Source organism: Mastigoproctus giganteus, chromosome 4 (genome assembly GCF_048544385.1).
Source record: "Mastigoproctus giganteus isolate SK-2022 chromosome 4, ASM4854438v1, whole genome shotgun sequence".
Lineage (NCBI taxonomy): Eukaryota > Metazoa > Arthropoda > Arachnida > Uropygi > Thelyphonidae > Mastigoproctus > Mastigoproctus giganteus.
The window spans coordinates 161,205,930-161,230,604 of NC_143578.1; the positions used below are offsets into that span (position 1 = coordinate 161,205,930).

Here is a 24,675-nt window from a genome sequence, read left to right on the forward strand (position 1 = left end):
CATATGGCACAAGGAAGCATACGGCTTACGCTGCACCAGCCAAAAAAAAATTCTGAGTTACCCTGAAAGAGAGAGAGAGAGAAGGAGAAGTACAAGGGAATCACCAAGAAAGAGAAGAATGATGATATCCAGCTTAAGACCCTAAGTGTGCCAAGCCCATACTCACTAGATGTGAGCCCCTGTGGTTGTTGCCCTATCTGTACAGTAATATTTTGTAGCTTTCATATGCCTCAGGCCTTTGTTGTAAATTTGCTTGATTTTCTAATTGATTTAAATGCAAGTGTTCTTGTGGTTGTAGCTATGCTAAATGAAATACTTTTGTCACTTACTTGTATGCAGTGCAGCCATACAAGGACTATATGCTACAATAAAGACCATATCCAAAATCCTAAACAGACATTACTATTTAGAATTTACATATACCAAATTTTTGAAAACCCACAGATACATCAAGTGTCTTTAAAGTGTATTTGATGAACATCTATCTTCTAAAGTTGATGTGTAAAAACCAAAATGTGAAGGTTTTTTAAAAAATACTCTGCACAAGAATAGTAAGTTATTTTATTACCCCTCTGAACTAATGAGCAAAGAGCACATACACACAGTGCTAAAGAACCGAATATAGACAACCATAATTCTTGCATTTAGTTGGTTGATTGCAATCAAGAGTGTGACTATCTCTGGTATACAATTACAGTGTAACAATATACAGGGTGTTTCAAAAATGATGGTCAATAATTTAAAGGTGAAAAGTATAAGCAAAAAAGTTCCAGTGAACATCAGGTTGCAAATGAACCGTTTTCAAGATAATGCACATTTTCTGTTAAGATCCGCCACTGACTATGGGAGCACTAGTTTAGCAAACAGCTGTGAATCCTTTGCTAAGTGTGGTCTTGTTAAACATAAGATAATACATTTTTAATTTTTGGTTTCAACCCCACAGGATTTTACAGATGTTACGGGATGTTCTTTCTAACACCCTTTCCTCAACATCAGGTGTTATGCTTCTGGGCCTACCTGCTCATACTCCATGTGCGAAGCGCCCATGTTCTCTAAGACGTTGATGTACCCTGATGAATGCGCACCTGTTGGACTGCCTTCGTCTGGGAAATGCTTCTTGGTACAAATGTGCAGTCTCGAGTGCACTGCCATTGGCTTTACCATACATGAAATGCATGTCTGCATACTCTTTGTTGCTGTAACTTCTTTCCATGTTGACTATCCTTTGACAAGTACTAGTATTCCTGCTACGTCTCAGAGCATTGAGAAAGGGGAAAGGGAGAGAATGAGCATAACTTAACCTAAACAAACAAGTTAGTGGTTGATCCCAACTCTGTACAGTTCACCTTGTCAGTGGTGGATCCCAACTAGAAATGTGCACTATCTCGAAAATGGTTCACTTAAGGACCCACGTTTACTAGGCTTTTTTTGCATATTGTGGTCTGTACAGTTTACCTTTAAATTATTGACAATCACTTTTGAAACACACTGTATATATCTTTAAAATGTTTTATATAAAATTTTGCATGTTTCTGCAAATATTAGATATTAGAAGTCAAATATCTTATCTGTTTTAGAAATAATATATATTTACAAACTTTCGTTTTAAATTTCAGTTTGCCATGTTATCAAGCAGGGCCGCTGCACTTTAGTGACAACTCTACAGATGTTTAAGATTCTAGCTCTCAATGCTCTGATTTTAGCCTATAGCCAAAGTGTTCTTTATTTAGATGGTATCAAATTCAGTGATGCACAAGCTACTCTTCAAGGATTATTACTAGCAGGATGTTTCCTCTTTATTTCAAGGTCAAAGGTGAATAAACAACTTACTTTTACTAACTGCTGAATGTTCCTTAAAAATTTGAACAAAAAAAATTAACACCAAAATTTCAGAATTAAATTATATAGCTGTTTATAATGCTCATATTATTCATGGATATTATTCACAGACAAGCTGGATGAAGTAATATCTGCTACTTATAAAATGAAATGGTTTGGAATGATACATAATGCACTTTATAGCTGATCAGTTGTTTAACAGACTTGCATATTTGGAAAAGTTGTGCAACTCAAAACATACTCACCAGTAATATATTGCTTAAACGCTCATTACCCAAGTAAATATAGAGCAATTATAGAGCATATTGTATTTCAAGCCTGTTCTCTATGTTATGTTTTGTCTGCCTTAAAGCAAATAAAACATGAAATAGAGAAACAAATGGGGGGTGAGACAAAACAAGAAATACTGGTATTAAGAATGGAAAAATGATGCAAGGAAGAAAGCATATATGGCATCACTCATAAAAAAATACCCACTTCATTTGCCTACCCCTTTTATTAATTTTTCCAGACTTTTATGTTTATTCCGATAATCAATTACTCTTTATCTGAAGGCACATTTCCACATAAAGAGGACGGATGCATTTACTTCAATCAATGAATTTAAAGCCATAAGCACATCAGTGTTCCCTATCAGGTCTCCTTGCAAATGCCTATTTTCCAGATACTGCAATTTACAGATCCCTATTCTTTCTTGATAAGAATACCCATTTCTGCCCTTGACTTAACTTCTTCTTCCTGTTTCAACAGATTTGCATCCTCCTGAAATGAGGATTCCAAACCTATATGAAGTATGCAAGGTGTACTACTTGTTTAAGTAGTACACCTACTTAAACAAGTATACGGTATATTGTGGTACGGTATATTGTGTAAACAAGTATACGGTATATTGTGGTACTTTATACGGTATATACCGTATAAAGTATACGGTATATTGTGGTTCAGTTTTGCCTAATTAATTCATTTTAAGAATGTGAGTTGGGTTTGTACGCTGAAAGGATAATATTAGTGTCTGAAAAGTCGGGCTAAATTTTGATGTTTATAAATTTTGACATATAGGACTGCACACTGTAAAAGATAAAAGTGGGGGGGGGGAGACTGAAGAATGTGGGGTAGAAATAGAAATAAGGGGTCAATAGGGAGAATAGCCCTTTGTAATCAGTGGGACATGCCCATGCCTCACTAGAAAGAAAAGAGGGGGAGGAGAGGAGGCAGGCAAAACCACCTCCCCCTGAGAGTTGGATGTAAAGCTCCATGCAAGGGAGCATGGAGAAAGGGGGGGCCATGTGATTGCCCCATTCATTTTTTATCTTGATGGTCGCTCCAGATTAAGTCACGTCCAGGAAGAGGGCCTTCAGGAATTCAGACGAGTTCAGGCCAGTGTCTTGCAGTTGCGGTAATACCATCCTTGGGACAGATGGAATACAGTGGCTTAGCCTTGGCAGTTTCGGTTTTCTTCAGCGATTCAAGTGTAGATGAGGGCCCAAGGTCTTGGCAGTTCCAGCTCACGTTCCCAGCTGCTTCGTTCAATTGTTGCCTAGTTGGGTTATCATTGTCGGGTCCATCTTGGACCTGTGGAGCGGTGGCAGGGTTTTCCTCCTTGTGAACAAATCTTGGGCGAAGCTTGAGAGCAGGGTGTAGGTGTTACTACCCTCAAGTAGATATTGCTCCTGCCCCTTTGGGGTGAAATGCAGCTGAGTTATAAGTCTAGATCTTAGATCCTTATATATATCATGTGGTCCCAGGTCTCTTGGGCACCACAGGCACATAGTGGGTTGTCAGAGATGCCAAGCAGATTCAGCTTGCTGCGGAAAGGGCCGTGGCCCATGAGGAGGTAGATCATTAGAAGTCCTGGGGAGAACCAAGGGGGCGATGTGGGATATGTCTTAGCAATGTTTGGGAGAAATTTCTGGGTGATGGCTCCCTTTGTGGATTCAGACCACCTTGTCTGCCATATTTGTTCGAGATAGTTATTGAGCCTGGCTTTTTCCAGGGATCATGCGTTGGCTGGGCGCGAGGTGAAACCACAGAAGGTGGTGGAACATCCTTTTCCAAACAGATATAGAATTCCAGTTTGAGCGACCTCTAGGTCCAGGGGCAGGAAGCCAATAAGTACCTGCAGGGCATGGGTACTGGTGGTGGTGCAGCATGCCCTGGAGACCATTAGAAGGATCGGCTGCTGAATGATGTTCAGTTTCCTGCTGCTCACCACTGTGTCAGCTCTGTGGATAATAGGATATAACAGGATCAACTTTTTGTCTCTTCTGGAAGAATTCTTCTATATCATTAACAGAACTCAATGGTAATATTATTATTATTGTTAGCCATATGGTGCAAGGAAGCCTGAGGCTTATGCTACCTGCCAAAAAAAAAAAAAAAAAAAATTCCTGCAGTACCATGAGAGAGAGAGAGAGAGAGAGAGTCAGAAGTAGAAGGGAATCACCAAGAAAGAGAAGAATGATGATATCCAGCTCACCAGATGTTGAGCCCCTGGGGATTATTACGACTGAGACATTCAATGTGTAGTTAAAGTCATATAAAATTCATACCCTTTACTGTGTTCAATTTCAGTCAAGATTATTCTACTTCCATTGACTAATAGTTGAGGATAAGTACTCAACTTTATAGCTTGAGCATACTTAGACAAATGCTGTTGTCCATGGCTCTGCTTAAGTTTCTAATATCTTTTAAAATATATATAGCAATGCCTGAAAAGCCAAATACATTATATATTTAAAAATTTTATCCACTGTCAAGACAGTTGTTTCAGAGCTTAATGACTTCTTATTGGCTGGCAGATGGTCTCAATTGATGAATATATGCTGAACTGTGAATAATGTATTTTGTCTAAGTGAAGTCAGGTAGGGTATGGAAATAAAACTTCTATACCCTACCTGACTATATCCTGGTAAATTTTTCATTAAATTAAAATTCTCTTCATTTTCTTATTCTCTTGGAATAAAAATTTGCAGGCAATTCAAAGTTATCAAAAATTGCTTTTCGTTGGTCAATATCGCATGTTATTTGTACCCTCTGTCTTATGCTGCTGTGCTGTAAATGCCAGTGACTTTTCGAACTACCTGATGATGACAGACAAATATACGCCTGTCTGTAAGACACCGTTCTGTAAAAGATTGTTTGCAGTTTAACAATGAAAAGAAATTAATATGTGGTTCATCAGAAGATTGAAGTTTTCGTGCATCCATGTGACTGAATCTTCCTTCTGATATTTAAAATGTTTTCTCTCGCCTTTAGGTAAATATTAGGTAAAAATTTTGTAATCTGCTTCTACTTTTCAAAAAAGGCTACGTATATTTTTCTAATTACCAAATTTTGTTTAAAAATATTTTAATTTGTTATACATGCATTTAAAAATGAATAAAGATAACAGCAAGGCAAGTGATAAAAGGAGATAAGAGAAAAGAAGAAAACGGGATGAAACTCCAGACAAAATACTGAATGCTCATGGTGAACTGCCTCCTAAATAAAAAGTATCAAATTTCAAGATTCAGGGCTGCTGGACTGTAAATACAAAGGTTGGCTTGAAAAAGTAGATTATTATTTAGTAATAGCAATTATTTAGCTCATTGCTGCAATATAGAAATTCAAGCTGGTACAAGTGAATTAGATGCCAATGGTAAAAAGCATAAACAAAATTTAAGGACTTTAACTAAAACAAAAAATTTATCATATTTTTAATAACCACATATCTGATGTTAATTAAGCTCAAAAATTTGAAGAATAAGTTAAAACTACCAAAATAAGAATTTTTTCTTACATTACAGATCACATTAAATTTGTAAAGCATTTTACTGAATTGCTGCAAAATTGTTTTCCTGATTCAAAAATTGCTCAGGTCAATAGGCAATTGCTCCTTGCATCCTTTGTTCATCTGCTTACATACCTTTGCTGCTCAGTCATGGCTCTCCAGTTGGTCTGATATTTTTGTAGTTATGCAGCTGGTCAGGATGTTGTATATTGTTGGGAGACAGGGATTGTTTGCTTTGATGGGTTTGTATTGTCTTTGTCCTTAGCCTTCAAGTAGGTGATTCCTTGAGTCAGGAACTCTAAGGTTGTGTCAGAGTGCTTTATTATCTGGGTGAACTGCTCTGCTATTTGTGCTGCTAAACTTCTTGTAACAGTAGTAGTAGTTGCGAATGTTATCTATTCCTGGTTTTCACCAAAATCTCCCATTCTCTTAACTCTTATACATTCTTGGTTTTCTTCCTTTCTAGATCTATCCAGGGTGCATGGCTGTTATGGCGAACTTTGATGCCCCACAAGTTTCCTCAGATGTCCTGGAGTACCTTCCCATTGGGGTGGGGGGGTCCGTTGCCTTCCTTCTCCTCTTGTATGATTTTCTGTAGATGGCTCTCTGGTTTTCATCAAATATCCTGTTGTCTGTGTTTCTCTGGGGTACTCTACCTGTAATGGCAAAGTTTCTTGCTGAGTGCCAGGAATTTCTTCTTTAGAGTTTAAGGTATTCTTCAGTACTCTGAATATTGAGGATGGCCTTCACTTTTCTGATCAGCTTCTTACTTCTGTTATCCCGTTGGTTACTGAATCAGGTAGCCTGTCTTCACTCTTTATCTCTTCTGTCTTCTGCTGTAGCCTTCTTTCCCAGGCTAGTTGGTCTTTATGTGTTATGTTGTGTTCTTGTTTCCCTTCCGTTCATCCTGTGGCAGCTTCAGTGTCACAGCAAGTGGCTGTGTTGATGGTGTCTAGTATTACTTCATTGTTGTTGAGATAATATGGTATTATTTGCCTATTGAGGTGGTCTGTGAATTTCCACAGAATTCCATTGGGTCTCTGCTTCGGTATGGTGCAGGTCTTTGTGGGGTCCATTCTACCGGATTCTGCTAAGTCTTTCTTCTTCTATTCTGGATATTGCGATCTTGACTGTTTCCACTTTGGCTGCTCCTGGTCGTAGTTCTTGTACTTGCTGTTCCTCCTCCAGTTCTGGTGCCATTTTGTCCATATTTGTTGTTGTTTGTAGTTGGTCACTCACATCCTGCGTGGTTTTTTTTCAAGATTACAGGAGCTATCAGTTTCTTTTGTACATTGGCCCATCTCTGGTCTGCTGTTTGGTGATTCTTCGGGTCACTAAACAGCAGACCAGAGATGTTCAATGACCTGAATAGTCTGGAACTGTTCCATCCACTTGGTGTGTAGTTTTGTCCTGCACATTGTCATGTGTGTCTCTAACTTCATAGTATGCTTGCATGATGAATGTGTTCATTTTGATACTTCATGCATTTTCTTCTTCTTCCTTCACACCCGGGTGCCAAGCAGTTGTGACTGAGCGATTTCTCTGTGCTTTCACTGTGATTTTCTAAAAGGTGAATTCTACTTCTCTTTTACGTTCCTCTCCTTAATAAATCCTTTTATTTTAAAAGCAGCTCTTGTATCAAAAGTACTGGTAGAGAGCAAGGAAGGAAAGTAACCTTTTTTATTTTTCATATTTTATAGATTAACCCCTACTAAATCACTTGGTCACACCAGGCACTGCTCCTGCCTCCCCGTGGTGGGGCCAGTAACCTTGGCATAAAAGTTCATCTGCCAAAGGCTAAAAGGAGCCAACATTGAGCATAATATGTTTACATCTTCAGAGCTGACAAGCTGTCGGCCAGAGACAGAAAATGACCGTGATTCATTGCAACCAGAGAGGTTGAAAATCAATACCTCGGCAACAGACTTACCTACTTTTTTGATAATGCACTCACTATCAGAACAGCCTCTCCCCTTTTCTAATCCAAAAACACCTGGAAAGTATTGCAAGGTCTCCCAAGACAGTTAAGAGACTGAAATCAGAGGACTTACTTGTTGAAACTCTAAACTGCAGCCATTCTGAAAAACTGCTACAAATAACAAATTTTGCTGGAATTGCAGTGAAAGTAACTCCCCATGCAACACTAAAAACATCAAAGAATGTAATATCTAGTTGGGACCTGATGAATGTGACGGAGGACAAAAATTACAGAAGAGCTTCGGGAACAAAATGTAATTGCTGTAAAAAGAATTATCATCAAAAGAGACAATATACTCACACCTACCCTCATCAGTAAAAGTAGGATATATATACTTTGCCGCACTCGTCCTTTCATTCTTAATCCATTGAGATGTTATAAATGCCAAAAGTATGACGACTCTCAAACGACATGCAGAGAGAACCCAGTTTCTCCCAACTGTGAATCTTTCGATCACATTGACAAAGTGATTGTTCAGCAAAAGAAATGATTTGTTTCAACGGCAAAGGCAACTATCCTGCCTACTCTAAGACACGTGAGAGATGGAAAAAGAAGAAAAAAATTCTGAAATATAAAGTTGAAAACAAAGTTAGTTATCAAAAAGCAAGAAAATTAATTGTACCCACTATACCTGAACCTACCTATGCCAATATTGCAGAAAAGTATCAAACAATAGCCACTCAAACTGGGTGCCTCCGTAGCCAGGTGGGAGGGAGCAGCAGTGCGTAGCACACGCTTCTTGATTAGCCCGGGGTTCGAGCCCGTCACCACCAAATACGGAGGATGCGGAAAGGTCAGGGAATGACCACCGCATATTCCCGGAGCAATATGGCCTTAGTTGCTAATGCTCCTAAAAACCAAATAACAAACACTCAAACTGATGTTACCATTCCATCAAACATATCAATCTCTGACTGGGCTGTCCTCTCTCAGCAACATTCCAATTCCCTTAAGCACTCAAACCAAGCAAGTAATACATCTCTTATGATACCAGCGAAATCTCGGGGGCAGTTATCCTCTGACTCAACCTTTTGAAATGTACTGCTTGTTTGATGTTTATGGAGCATTCAGAAATGGGACATGATATTGCTAAGGGGAATGTCTTTGTGTGTGTGTGTGTGTGTGGTGTGAGGAAATCAGGCACCAACTCAGCATTGTTATGGGCCTATATGAGAGCTTGAGGTGTAGGGTAAATGCCCTTGAAGGAATTAATATGAATGGCCCATCAAACTCTCAGCTACCCAGCTCAACAACAGAGCTCACTCCAGTGCATCAGGCAAAACAGAGGCAATCTCCAAGTCAGTTATCCTCTGACTCAACCTTTTGAAAATGTACTGCTTGTTTTTATGTTTATGAAGCATTCAGGAATGGGACATGATATTGCTAAGGGGAATGTCTTTGTGTGTGTGTGTGGTGTGAGGAAATCAGGCACCAACTCAGCATTGTTATGGGCCTATATGAGAGCTTGAGGTGTAGGGTAAATGCCCTTGAAGGAATTAGCTACCCAGCTCAACAACAGAGCTCACTCCAGTGCATCAGGCAAAACAGAAGCAATCTCCAAGGCAGAATGCACTGGTCCCAAAGGAACTGGTTATTCTTGGTGACTCTATTGTCAGGGAGACAGGGAATATACTATGTAAGAAGGATAGGTGGAACAGGACTAGGGGCAAAAGTTGATGACGATGCAGAGCAGATATCATCTTTTAAGGGCACAAAAGGTGATGTTCATGTTGGAACTAATGACATTAAGAGTAAGAGATCTGCAAATTTACTCAACAAGTACAGGTCAATGTTGAAAAAAAGTCATGAGTTAGGGTTGAATGTGAAAGTGTCGGCAATTCTGCCCAGACATGATAGGATGGTGTATATGATGAGAGCCTTGTTGATCAATTCGGCCCTGGAGAGATTGAGGCAAGGCTCAAGGGGTAGAATTTTTTTTCAGCCTGGTCTGTGCTTGTTAACGGGAGAGACTGCTTCTACAAGGATGGGGTACACTTAAATAGAAAGGGCGCAAGAATATTTCCTGATGCCATCAAGGCAATGTTAGGTGGGTTGGAAAACTTTGGGGGATACACGGACTAATAGATTAACAGTAGCTGCTGGCAGAGGTGAAAGTGATTCTTGCACTGCTTCTATTGGAATGAGCAGCAGTCTGGAAAACAAGATGCAGGGGATTCCAGAGACTGTTGAGAGTCATTGCGGAACAAGTAAATACATGGACTGTTTTAGGGTAGCTAAGAATAGAAACAGGTGCGTGTACACCAATGCTAGAAGTTTGGTAAATAAATTTGATGAATTTGGAGTGTTGGTCAAAACATCAAAGGCAGATATTGTTGGGATTTCAGAGACATGGTGTTCAGATATAAGGAGTGCAGAACTGGAATTTGGGGAGTACAATGTGTACAGGAAGGATACACAGGATAGGAAGAGAGAAGGGGTTATGCTATTAGTTAAGAAACACATAAAATCCATGGAAGTAAAGTACAGCCAGTCGGCATGGTTGGACAGTGCAGTGTCGAGTCAGTTTGGTGTTACATAAGCACTGTGAAAGCAAAATGGAGTGTATGAGTTTGTTCTAGGCCTATTGACTCCGATGAGTATAATAAATAGCTGTACAGAGAAATAGAGTGGGCCAGTAAATCAGAGTGACTTATAATGGAGAAATTTAATTTCCCAGTATTGACTGGAATTTGTGGGTTGGTCACTCACATGCTAGCAAGGCTTTTGTGGATTTATTGGGTGATTGTTTTCTACAGCAGTAACTAGAGGAAGTAATTCTTTTGATCTGATTATCAGTAGTGATTCTTCATGCATTAATAATCTGCAGATAAAGGAACCACTAGATGGTAGTGATCACAGTGTGCTGAAGTGGAATTTACTCAAACAGGTAACTACCATCAGGGGTAAAGGGAAGGCTTTTTGCTTTTGAAATGCAACTACGGTGGTCTTAGACAGAATTTAAATAAAATCCTATACGGTGAGACAAACTGATGATGTTACCAACAGCATATTCAAAATAGGAAACATTCAAAGAATTAATCTTCGAAGCTACTAGACTTTTCATACCAATTAAGAAATATTGTTCAAGGTGTAGGACTAAATGGATGTCAGATGAACTAATGAGAAGTGTCATAGAAGAAAAATGCATGGGATTCATATAATTTAACAGATGACACGGATGCCTATGATAGATATAAGCTGGTCTGTCACAAAGGAGGGTAGGCAGGAAAAGGCAGATTATGAGAATTCTTTGGCAAAGGATGCAAAAGAAAAACAGCAAAAAGTTCTTTACTTATGTAAACTCTAGGAGGAAGGGGATTAATCAGATTGGCCCACTTGATATCTAACAAACAGGTAGCTAACAAACTAAATGAGTATTTTGCATCTCCATTCAGACATGAGGAGTTATTCAGGGAGGGGAATGCCAGAGGTGAATTAAGCTCTGGCAGTGAGCTAGATGATTTTGTAAATAACTGAGGTCAAAGTGGAGGAGAAATTGTTGAAGATAAACATAAGAAAGGCACCTTGGATGGATGGAATCTGTCCAGTTATATTAAAGGAGGCAACAAAGGAAGTAAGCAAACCTTTAGCCATAATTATGAGAGCTTCCTTGGACTGGAGATGTGCAAATGTGACCCCAATTCACAAAGGAAGATGAAAGGACGACACGAGTAATTACAGACCTGTTAGTTTAACTTCTGTTCCAGGGAAATTAATGGAGGCACTGGTTAAAGAAGCCCTACTGGATCATCTAGACAAGACTTCAGTTATAACTCGGACACAGCATGGGTTTGTCAAGGGGCAGTCTTGTCTGACAAATTTGATTGGATACTATGATGCGTCACTAAGGAACTGGATGCAAAGAGTAATTTTGATATCATATATATGGATTTTAGAAAGACTTTTGATATTATTGCACTTGGAAGACTGCTTCACAAATTGGAGCAGTGTGGCATTGGAGGAAAATTGCTGCTATGGATAATGGGAAGGTTGAATGGGAGAAGATAGAGAGTGGTAATCAATGGACACTGATTAATTACAGTGGTAATCAATGGACACTAATAACATTAGTCCACTTCGTGGACTAATGTTATTAGTGGAGTCCCCCAGGGTTCAGTGTTGGGTCCATTGTTGTTTTCTGTATTTATTAATGATGGTATATCAGTCTTAATGTTTGAGCTTGCAGATGATACAAAGGTCAGCACAGTTTAATGACACTAATGACAATATGCTGCAGCAGCAGGATCTAGAAAAGTTGATCAGATGGGCTGAGAGGTGGCAACTGAAATCTAACAAAGTACTGCATATGGGAAGCAGTAACCCCAGGGTAACATATCAACTGTTTGGTACTACACTGACAGTGGGAGAGAATGAAAAGGACCTGGGGATATGAAGGAAGGTATGAAGATATTGTGCAGGAAGATATGAAGTTTTCTGAGTTGTGCAGATGATCTGCAAGGAAAAAAACACGTACCATTAATATGGCAAACCAAATTTAAAAATAAGCTTCGAAGTATCAAGCCAAAACTTGAGGAATGGCCTTCAAGCTTCAGTCCAATTTGCCAATAGAAGGTAATAGTAGCTCGTCTGCGAATAGGTCACACTAATATTACCCATAGTTATCTTTTACGAGGAGAGATTCACCCTTAGTGTCATCACTGTAACACAATGCTTTCTGTGAAGCATATCCTTATGGGATGCACAAAATTTGCAATAGAACACCAGAATCTCTTAACTCTAGCCACAACAAAAGTCCCCTCTAATACTTACTTCACTTTTGGGCAATAAAACAAATGTCTCAAACATTTTTACCTTTTTTGAAAGCAATCAATGTATTCCATCTCCTTTAGCTAGTCAAAACCCAGTTTTCTGATGCGTGATCTGTAAAGAAAAAGCATACATACTACCATATGTATGGTGCACTATGGCCATGGATGCCGATGCGCCTAAAAATTCCCTAAAAAACCTGCAAAATCACAAACCAGCTTACTGTTGCATACAAGAGACTTACTTAAAGGCAATTGATGACCCCACCATGCATAACATTATCATCATTCATAAGGATAGAATTGTGGATTGTCCTGCTCTTGCAGAAATCACAATCCTCGTGGGCAACCAGATCCCATTTCAGCCTTTGCAACTTGCAACGAGGCTGTAGCAATTCGCCTTACGGTGGGGTTCTTATTAACTATCTGCTCTGTTTATTTGCCACCTGGGATTGACATCCCCCAGAAAGACCTTGATGATCTTATCATGCAATTGCCTTCCCTTTGCTTAATTCATGGGGATATCAATGGACATAACAATCTGTAGGGTAGTGCTAACGTCAGTGGAAGGGGACGAGTCATAGAGCGTATGCTCACTGACAACGACCCCTCCCTCTTAAATGTGGGAATAAATGCCTTCCACATGCCTACCCATACGTTGTCTGCCATTAATCTTTCTATCTGCTCCCCTTCTCTCCTTTCTTCACTTACTTGAGAGGTGGAGGAAAATCCATATGGAAGTGATAACCACCCTAACTAGTGGTAGACTGTGTCTGCCATTTAGTTTACTGCGGTGGAAGATTGATCAGACTGACTGGAATGCCTTTCATCATCTGGCAAATCTTGACATTGCTGCAGTCAATCAGGAGCCCATCAATGATGCAGTCATGTATGTCACAGAAACAATTGTCTATGCAGCTGAAATTGCAATCCCAAAAACATCCACCCAGTTCCCACTATTTCCCAAATCTTGGTGGAATTCAGAATGCACAGCAGTGGAAAAAAAGCACAAAACAATGCCTGGGAGATATTCTACCGATATCCCATGACTGAAAATTTAATATCATTTAAACATTTGTTATTTGGTTTTTAGGAGCATTAGCAACTAAGGCCATATTGCTCCGGGATATACGGTGGTCATTCCCTGACCTTTCTGCATCCTCTGTATTTGGTGGCGACGGGCTCGAACCCTGGTCTAATTAAGAAGCGTGTGTTACGCACTGCTGCTCCTTCCCACCTGGCTACGGAGGCGCCACCATCATTTAAACGTGCATGTACTAAAACACGTTATGTCTGTTAGAGCCAAAGGAAAACGTGGATCCATTTTACATCATTCCTTAACTCAGGCTTCTAGCTCGAAAGTAATCTGGGATAAGATCCAGAAAATGAAGGCGAAATATCCAGCAAACCCTTCAGTGATCCTCAAGCACAATGGATTTTAAATTCCAGATCGAACTGCAATTGGACATCCATTGGATGCCCAAACACACTAGGGGAAACATTTGCAATAAGATCATTCCCCCCAGAGTTTCTCGCCCCTGAAAGAGAAATATAAGAAACATCCATTAAACTTCTCTTCAAAAGGGCTTGAACCATATAACAAGCTTTTACACAGGAAGAGTTAAATGCAGCACTCTTTCTCATGTGTGCAAGAACTGTCAGACCAGATGATATCCACTACGAAATGATAAAAAACCTCTCACCACAATCTAAGGATCACCTTTTAATTTTATTTAATGGAATTTTTCTTAATAAACAATATCCAGATTCCTGTCAAAAGTCTATCGTTCTTGCTTTTCCAAAACAAGGAAAGGATCCTAGAAAGGATCCAAGCTGTTTGTATGAGGTCCTGGAAAGAATGGTTAATTTTCACCTTGAATGGTATTTAGAAACAAATAGTCTGCTTTCCAGGACACAGTGTGGCTTCCGAAGAAACAGATCTACTGTAGATCATTCAATCCAACTTGAAACTTATATTCATGGTGCTTTTATTTAATCCGAGCATCTGGTAGTAGTTTTCTTTGATATTGAAAAGGCGTACGACTCAGCTTGGCGATTTGACATGTCAAAAGACCTCTATAACTTTGGTATTAGAGGTAAACTACCTCTTTTTATTAAAAACTTCCTCTTGAATTACCAATTTTAAGTCTGTTTAGGATGAGGGATTACCACAAAGATCCATTCTAAGTGTCATGCTTTTTTGCAATCAAAATAAACTCTATTACAGAACACCTTCCACCTATGGGATAAACAATGGTAAACAATTTGCTCTACGTTGACGATTTTGCTTTATTTTGTCATTCATGCAATATGAGGCCATTGAAAGGCAACTGCAAAAAAACCTTTGATCGCCTTATATCTTGGTCATTGGCTAATGGGTTCAGATTTTCATCGCAGAAGACCATTTGTGTACACTTCTGCCGCAAACGTAATCTTCATCCTGATCCAGAATTAAGGCTTGGGCAAAACAACATCCCAGTTGTAGCAGAAGTCAAATTCCTTGGACTTATTTCAACAAGACACTGACATTTTGGAAGCAGTAACCCCAGAGTAACATATCAACCGTGTGGTACTACACTGACAGAGGTAGAGAGTGAAAAGGACCTGCGGGTAATTGTGCAGGCAGATATGAAGTTTTCTGAGCAGTGCAGACGGTCTGCAAGAGTAGCCCATGGCATTTTGTTAATGATATACAGGAATTTTTTTAGCAGGGATAAGGAGGTGATTATTCCCTTGTATAAGGCAATGGTCAGGCCACACCTTGAGTACTGTATACAGGTCTGGAGGCCTCATTTTAAGAAAGATGTAGAGCTGTTGGAATGGGTACAGAGAAGGGCAACAAGATTAGTGAATGGAAAAAAGGGTTACTTTTACGAAGAAAGGCGTAAGTTTTGCAAATTACAGCATCTGGAGACTAGGTACATGTGAGGTTATCTGATTGAGGTGTATAAAGCCTTGAATGGTTTGAGCATGCATACTCAATGCTGATGGGATTCTTCCTCTTGTTAAGAATAATAGCCTCAGAGGGCATAAATTCAAATTGAGGAAAGACAGTTGTAGGATAGATGTGCGTAAGTTTGCCTTTAGCCAGTGGGTGGTTGATTGCTGGAACAAACTTCCATCTGTCATTGTAGAAGTTGATAGCTTAAACTGATTCAAGGCAGAACTAGACAAACATTTGGAATGGGTGGATGAGTGAAATGAGAAGGGGGGAGTGTTTTTTTTTTTTTTTTTTGGCTGATGCTTTATAAGCTTGCTTTCTTTTGCATCATGCCCTTGCTAATGCTAATTTCTACAACATATTCGTCAGCTTAGGACAAGATGTGCTAAGAGGCTTAACATCCTTTGTGCCCTTTTGAAAACTTCATGGGGCACAGATTGTTCTACCCTTCTTCCTCTCTACCGAGCCCTTGTCCATTCCAAACTTGATTACGAGTCTCAGATTTATGGTTCTGCTAGTGATAGTGTACTTTGGTGATTAGATCCAGTCCACCATCAGGCCATTCGGACAGCCACTGGAGCTTTTTGTACATCTCTTATCCAAAGCCTTTTGTGTTGAAGCAAATGAACCATCGCTATGTCTTCGACATAAGCAGTTGTCTTTAAAGTACACTTTTAAATTGAAATCCCTGCGCAATCATCTCATGTGGGCATCCGTTTTTGAGCCACATTGGGAAAATCTCTACAACACCCATCGGACTTCCAACAAACCTTTTGGTATTTGCATCCAAGGACTGTTAAATGAACTAAACATGATGGTAGACAACATTGCACAGTCACCAAGGCAATTTCTTCCACCCTGGCTTGCCCATCCTCCAACTTGTGACTTGTCCCTTAAGATCTGGGAGAAGGCTACTATGCCACCATCTATCTACCTCACATAGAGGCAGTATTCTGACTTTCTGCCAGTCTATTCAGACGGCTCGAAGTCAGAATGTTATGTGGGATCTGCTGTTGTGTTTCCTCACAAAACATTATCCAATAAGATACCACAAGAAACCAGCATTTATACTGCAGAGTTGCACACAAAATCCTTGATCACATTAAAAATAGCGATTACCAAAGGTGTATGATATATAGTGACCCTTCAAGCATGTTACAGGCTCTATTATCGAGAGATATAACCCTCACATGGTCCTGTCCTGGATCCAGCAGATGCTTTTTTCTCTCGCTGAATCAGAATTTGACATTCACGTTTGCTGGATCCCAAGCCACATTGGGATCCGGGAAAATGAATTATTTGATACTGCTGTGAAGTCAACCATTTCCCTGGATAATCATTGCCTGTCAGTATCCTATACAGACTACAGGCATGTAATATGCTCTAAATTATATTCCCATTGGCAATATTCCTGGCACGGACAGGCCACAAATAAACTACATCACAATAAGCCTGAATCACACAATGGCAGTCCATTCTACACAGGGTTCGAAGAGTGGAAGTTGTTCTTGCTGAGCTCTGCATAGGTTATAGTCATGTAACACATTCCTTTTTGTTGAAGGCAGAGGACCGACCTATGTGTGAGATGTGTAACACTATTTTAACTATTCGTCATGTTTCAATAGTGTCCTGTTTTTATAGAACCATGTTTATTTTTTAGGGATTTTAATAATCTGGCTGAACCATCTACACTCAGTCAGATTTTAGGTGACAGAGACAACATGTCTGAAATTTTTAACTTTTTACACTCAGTCAATTTATATACAAATATTTAAGTTTATATTTTTTATTTACGTCTATACCATAGTATATCATATTTACCTTCTTGACGTGGTAGCCAGTTTATAGTCTACCAAAATTTTAGCATTGGCTTTAATTTTAACTTACTGCATTATAGCCTCAGTTGTCAGTGCACCATTAAACACAAAACCAAATAACCATCTGCTCAACTTTTCCAGATCCCGTTGCAGTAGATTACTATCATTACTCTCATTAACAACTCTGCCAACCTTCATATCATCTGCAAATGTAGACATTAACCCTGATATAACTTCATCAATATCATTAATAAATACCAAAAACAACAATGGGATCAACACTGAACCCTGGGAGACTCCACTAATACTAATGAATAAGCGCAATATGACCAAAGTTGATTTTGCACCAAAAAAAAATCCAAACAACAACTTTCTGCAATATTTACCTGTATGAAGGGTACCACATTCCAGGACCAATACCAGTCCCTCGATCACATTCCAAAAACTTCCCTGATCACCCAGCTCTGACCGTGAAAATGTGGAGCTCCTTCAATGGTTTAATCCATAAAACTAAATGCGAAGTGAAAACACTTTTCACAGAGATTGCACTAGTGCCATGTACAAGCTATAGTAAACCCTTCATACATACATACACCACAGAATGCAGTTACTAAGGCCTTGATTTGTTGAAGTATTAGCATTAGCACATGATGCAAGAAAGCAAGCTTATATAACTTTTTTTTTTTTTTGGCACATCAGCCCAAAAAAAAAAAAAAAACCCTTATTTCACCCATCCACTTGCTCCAAATGTTTGTCAAGTTCTGCCTTGAATCTATTTAAGCTATCAACTTCTACAACGACAGATGGAAGTTTGTTCCAGCAATCAACCACTCGCTGGCTAAAGGCAAACTTCCACACATCTATCTTACAACTGTCTTTCCTCAATTTGAATTTATGCCCTCTCAGGTGATTATTCTGAGCAAGAGGAAGAATCCCATCAGCATTGACATTGCTCACACCATTCAAGGCTTTATACATCTCAATCAGATCACCACGCTGGTGCCTAGTCTCCAGACACTGTAATTTGCAAAACTTAAGCCTTTCTTCGTAAGAGCAACCCTTTGTTCCATTCACTAATCTTGTTGATTAGTGAATGGAACAAAGAAGATTCACTAATCTTCTTTGTACTCGTTCCAAGAGCTCTACATCCTTCTTAAAATGAGGCCTCCAGATCTGTGTACAGTACTCAAGGTGTGGCCTGACCATTGCCTTATACAAGGGGATAATCACCTCCTTATCCCTGCTAGAAAAATTCCTGTATATCATTAACAAAACACCATGAGCTACTCTTGCAGACCACCTGCACTGCTCAGACAACTTCATATCTGCCTGAAGAATTGCCACCAGGTCCTTTTCATTCTCTACCACTATCAGTGTAGTACCACAGAGTTGATACATTACTCTGGGGTTACTTCCCATATGTAGTACTTTACATTTCTCAATGTTAAACTTCAGTTGCCACCTCTTAGCCCATCTGCTCAACATTTCAGATCCTGTTACAGCAGCATACTGTAATTAGTGTCCTTAACAACCCTGCCAACCTTCGTATCATCTGCAAACGTGGACATTAAGCCTGATATCATTAAGCATTATATCATTAACAAAACACCATGAGCTACTCTTGCAGACCACCTGCACTGCTCAGACAACTTCATATCTGCCTGAAGAATTGATACCAGGTCCTTTTCATTCTCTACCACTATCACTGTAGTACCACAGAGTTGATACATTACTCTGGGGTTACTGCTTCCCATATGTAGTTCTTTACATTTCTCAATGTTAAACTTCAGTTGCCACCTCTTAGCCCATCTGCTCAACATTTCAGATCCTGTTACAGCAGCATACTGTAATTAGTGTCCTTAACAACCCTGCCAACCTTCGCATCATCTGCAAACTTGGACATTAAGCCTGATATACCTTCATCACTATCATTTGTAAATAAAGAAAACAATGGACCCAACACTGAACCCTGAGGGACTCCACTAATAACATTAGTCCACGAAGAGAAGTGTCCATTGATTACCATTCTCTGTCTTCTCCCACTCAACCATCCCTTTATCGATAGCAGCAATTTGCCTCCTATGCCACACTGCTCCAATTGTTCAGCAGTCTTCCATGTGCAACAGTATCAAAGGCCTTTCTAAGATCCAAATATATGATATCAAAATTATTTTTTGCATCCAGTTCCTTTGTGACTACATCATAGTATTCAATCAAATTGGTCAGACAAGACTTCCCATTAAGAAAGCCATGCTGTGTCCGTGCTATAACTGAAGTCTTGTCTAGATGATCATCCAATGCTTCTTTAACCAGTGCCTCCATTAATTTCCCTGGAACAGAAGTTAAACTAACAGTTCTGTAATTACCTGTGTCTCCCTTTGATCGTCCTTTGTGCATTGGGGTAACATTTACACATCTCCAGTCCATGGGTACCTCCAGAGCCCAAGGAAGCTCTCATAATTATGGCTAAGGGTTTGCTTACTCTCTTTGCCACCTCTTTTAATATAACTGGATAGATTCTACCCAACCCAGGTGCCTTTCTTATGTTTATCTTCAACAATTTCTCCTCCACTTTGCTCTCAGTTATTACAAGATTATCTAGCTTACTGCCAGAGTTTAATACACCTCTGGCATTCTTCTCCCTGAATAACTCCTCATGTGTGAATGTAGATGCAAAATATTAATTTAGTTTGTTAGCTACCTGAGCAAGATCATCAACAGTTGATCCATCGATATCAAGTGGACCAATCTGATTCATACCCTTCCTTCTATAGTTTACATAAGTAAAGAACTCTTTGCTGGTTTTTTTTTGCATCCTTTGCCAAAGATTTGTAATGTGCCTTCACCTGCCTAACCTCCTTTGTGACTTGGTTACAGACCAGCTTGTATATCTATCATAGGCTTCTGTGTCACGTCTAATTAGTTCATCTGACATCCATTTAGGCCTAAATCTTGAAAAATATTTCTTAGTTCGTTTGAAAAGCCTAGTAACTTCAAAGATTAATTCTTTGAATGCTTCCCATTTTGAATTTGCTGTTGGTAACATCTTCAGTTGGTCCCACCGTATAGATTTTAAATACTGTCTCAAACCACCGTAGTCACCTTTACAAAAGCAAAAACCCTTCACTTTACACTTGATAGTAGTTACCTCTTTGAGTAAATCCCACTTCAGCACACTGTGATCACTGCCACCTAGTGGTTCCTTTTTCTGCATATTTTTAATGCATGAAGAATTACTACTGATAATCAGATCAAGAGTATTACTCCCTCTAATTGCCTCCCGAACATGATTCTGTAGAAAACAATCACCCAATAAATCCACAAAAGCCTTCCTAGTGTGTGAGTGACAACCCACAAATTCTAGTCAATCTAAAAAACAAATTCCGTCAAATTAAAATCCCCCCATTATAAAGACACTCTGATTTACTGGCCCACTCTATTTCTTTGCACAATTGCTTATTATACTCATCAGATTCTTTAGGCCTATAGCACACACCTACTCTCATTTTTCCTTTCCCAGTGCTTATGTCACACCAAACAGACTCAACATTGCATTGTCCACCAACATCAATTGGATGTTGGTGGGCAATGCAAACTTCCTTAGATTTTGTGTTTTTTAACTAGGAGCATAACCCCCTCCTCCCGTCCTGTCCTGTCTATCCTTTCTGTATACATTGAACTCCCCAAATTCCAATTCTGCACTACTTATGTCTGTGTGACACCACATCTCTGATATCCCAACAGTATCTGCCTTTGATGTCTTGACTAGCACTTCAAGCTCATCGAATTTATTAACTTTACTCCTAGCATTGGTGTACATGCAAGTATACATGCACCTGTTTCTACTCTTAGTTACCCTAACACAGCCCATGTATTTACTTGTTCCACTATGACTCCCAGCAGTCCTGGAAATCCCCATTGCCTTACTTTCCAGGCTGCTGCTCAATTGCATTTCAATAGAAGCAGTGCAAGAATCTCGTTCACCTCTGCCAGCAGCTACTGTTAATCTGTTAGTCCGTGTATCCCCCAAGCTAGCAATACTTAAGATTATTGGCCACAACATTTCTTCATTTCACTGCTGAGCCATGCTATGCTGCTCTAGTCAGAGGCATAATTTTGTCTAAAAAAATTATATTAATTCTGCACTTTTTGGAGTTACTAAAGTAACCTACCTGTATTATGTATTACATTAAATATATAAAATAACACTTAGAGTATTAATTGTACACTTATAGGATTATATAAATAAAAAATATTAAAGGATTATGCTTATCTCCAGTACTAGTTTATACTATTCCTCTACTCTGAAATTGATGGCAGAAATTTTTCTATTCTTATATTGCATGAAAGGTGTTTAAATGCTCACTTGTTTAAAAGAGTAAGTACTTCTGTTTAATCAGAACAACACTATGACTTCATACAGACATATGTTACATCCACCTCTTCTAAATGGCTTAATTGTCTTGCCTAAACAATGCATTCCAAAAATAATATTTTATTATATATTAAATAAGTACGGGTAGTTGCCAACTTTATGAGTTAATTCGTTCCTAGCACACGCTTGTAAATCAGGAATTAATTTCCCATAGACCTAATATTAAAAACAGGGGTTGCGTTCTCAATAATAAAATTCGACCATGTAATATTAAATAAAGGTCAACAAAACAGTAGTTTATGCTTAAACAATAATTTATTCGTCCAAAGAAATGAAAACGTAGCCTTTAAAATCAAGCAAATTATAATAATAAAGAAATTATTTATGTCATGCAAATGTTAAAGAATATTTATTCTTCTTCTTCATCATCATCAACTAAATGCACACTCGTTGTTGGTTTGCTGGAAGCACAAGGAGTTGTCTTCTTCTTCAGGTGGTTTCGAGTGCCAAACGATAGTGTCCAAGCTATTTTCCCTAAGCAATATATAGTGATCTTTCTAAGTGATTTAGTTCTGTTTGCTTTCTAAGTGATTTAGTTCTGTTTTCTTTCCAGTGCTTTTCTTATTCTCAGTTCTTTGTGACTGGTTCTGTACTCAAAGAATCTTGAGTAAGAACCCAGAAAGGCAAATCACCTTTCTTTTCCTAGTATATTTATTAATTTTTACACTAAATAACTAACTTCTCCAGCTGCTTGGTCACTAGGTGGCACCACTCTTTCCTCCCTGTGGTGGGGCTGGAAAACTGTGAGGAAAATCTCTCACTCCCAGGGCTTAAAGGAGCAACAATGGACTGCAATTCATGTCCACCACTACAGCCAACAGGCTCTCAACGTACTGAGACCCACAGAATAGAAGACAATCTCAGTCTTCCAAAAAGAATGAAAAAGAACTCTAACAAATCAGAACCACCAGCTTTTCTGGTAATGCACTCATTATCAACTGAGCCAGTAAGCAAACTCTCTCCCTTTATCATCCAGAGATGTCTCAAGAATGCAGCAGGCACACCAAAAATTATGAAAGGGCTCCAGTCAGGAGATCTTTTAATTGAGACCATGCAAGAATGGCATTCCGAATTATTATTAAAAATGTCCTCTATAAGCAGAATCCCAATCAAAATCACACCACATAACACACTGAACTCCTTAAAAGGAGTGATAATTGATTGGGATTTATTGAACATCACCAAAGAGGAGATAGTCATGGAATTAGTAGAATAGAAAGTAGCTCAAGCAAGGCGAATTATGATATGAATGACGATAAGTTTGTCCCAACACATAATATTATATTGAATTTTAGTACATCAAATTTGCCGACCTCATTTAAAGCAGGCTACTTGAACTGCCATATCCGACGATACATTCCAAACTCTTTAAGATGTTTCAAGTGCCAAATGTTTGGTCACTCCCAGACAATGTGCAGAGGCGAAACTACTTGTCCTAACTGTGGGTCAAAAAATCATTATCAGTAAAACATGAAAAATGAAAAAAAACAATGATTGTACTGCAAATGCTCCGGAATGTCCAAATTGCAAGAGCGACTATCCAGCATATATAAAATCATGGGACCTTTGGAAAATTAGAAATAGAATACAAAAGTATAAGATTGAGAATGAGGTCACATATCAAGAAGCAAGAAAGCAAATAAAGTCAACAATCCCAGTACGCTTCCACTTCACTAAAGTGCCAAGCTGTTTCAACTCAAATTGAGGTATCATTTCTGCCCAGTACATCCATTACAGAATGTACATGATCTGTACTATCAACATGTGGACCTACCACCAAAACTGTTTCAGTTGATGAAATAAGTAATAGTCCTATCTCAGTTTGCCTAAAATCCTCATCATGATAAAATGTCTAATAAATAATGAAGGCAATAAGCCACTGAATTGCAAAAGCTCAACTCAGATAGAATGAACTCTGAAAATATAACTGCACATGATGAAACAGTGCTTGATCTTTATGCAGAAGATGATATAGTGACTGGATTTTCACCTGGTCAAACTGATGATGTAGAAGAGAGTACAGCTTCTGGATGTCCCAATTTTCCTAGAAAATATAAAATGAAATATGACCATCAAAGGCAAACCACTCACAAGAAACAGACAGACTTGCCTTCCCTCCTCAAACCCAAATAATGCAGCACATTGTACAATGTAATTGTAGAGGTTTACACAGCAATACCAATGATATCTATGATTTAAGCTCCCGATATAATCGTGTAGCTGTTTGCTTACGAGAAACTAATCTAACTCCAAAAGTAACTCCATCGACCAAAAATTATACCATTTACAGAAAAGATAGAAACTTCATTATCTACACGTGGAGATGTTGCAATTTTAGTTGAATATAAAATACCTAGGAACATTCTGCTTCAGACCCACTTAGAAGCCGTTGCAGTACATCCCCTTGGATCACTTGGACAAATTCTAACTCTAGTATCACTGTACCTTCCAACTAACAATATATGCACGTTCAAAGAACTAGAAGACCTCATAAAACAAATACCACCAACTTTATGTCCTTGGTGACTTCAATGCGCATCATCCATTGTGGGGATCAACCCACATGGACAATAGAGGACACTTGATAGAGATGATACTAGACCAACTGAATCTAACATTACTAAACACTGGACAAAATACTTATACTCACCTTCCCACTGGATCTATGTTAACAATTGATTTAACAATCTGTTCCCTCATATTGTATCCCAGTATAGAATGTACAGTTTTAAACGATCCACACAATAGTGATCACTTTCCAATTGTATGTAGAATCTAAACACTAAAAACCCCGTGCCCTGATCATTGAGTAAAATAGAAATTCTCAAAAGTAGATTGGGAAAAGTATTCAATCCATCTTTCTTTTAATAGCAAATTGATTAAACTACAACCCATTGATGATGTCAAAGAGCATATTACCAGGCAAATACTGACCACAGCCTCTGAAGCAATATGTCCACGTGTAAACACAAAAACCTTAAACACTGGTGGAACGAAGCTTGTACCAATGCCAAAAAGGAAAAAAATAAAGCTTGGAACACGTTCCAGAAGTTTCCAACTACCAGCAACCTTATTCAATATAAAAGGCTTAAGTCAAAAGCTAGACAAATTAGAAGAAAATCCAAAAAGG

At 38.8% G+C, this 24,675-nt stretch overlaps 1 protein-coding gene across 1 annotated transcript in view; it reads left to right on the forward strand.

Moving 5' to 3' along the window:
• LOC150087146 (endoplasmic reticulum transmembrane helix translocase) overlaps positions 1-24,675 on the forward strand; it is a 760,787-nt gene that overhangs the window by 659,158 nt on the left and 76,954 nt on the right. The window contains exon 21 of the mRNA XM_090371851.1: positions 1,617-1,813. Coding sequence (XP_090227977.1) covers positions 1,617-1,813 — 197 coding nt within the window. The remainder of the gene's footprint in view (positions 1-1,616; positions 1,814-24,675) is intronic.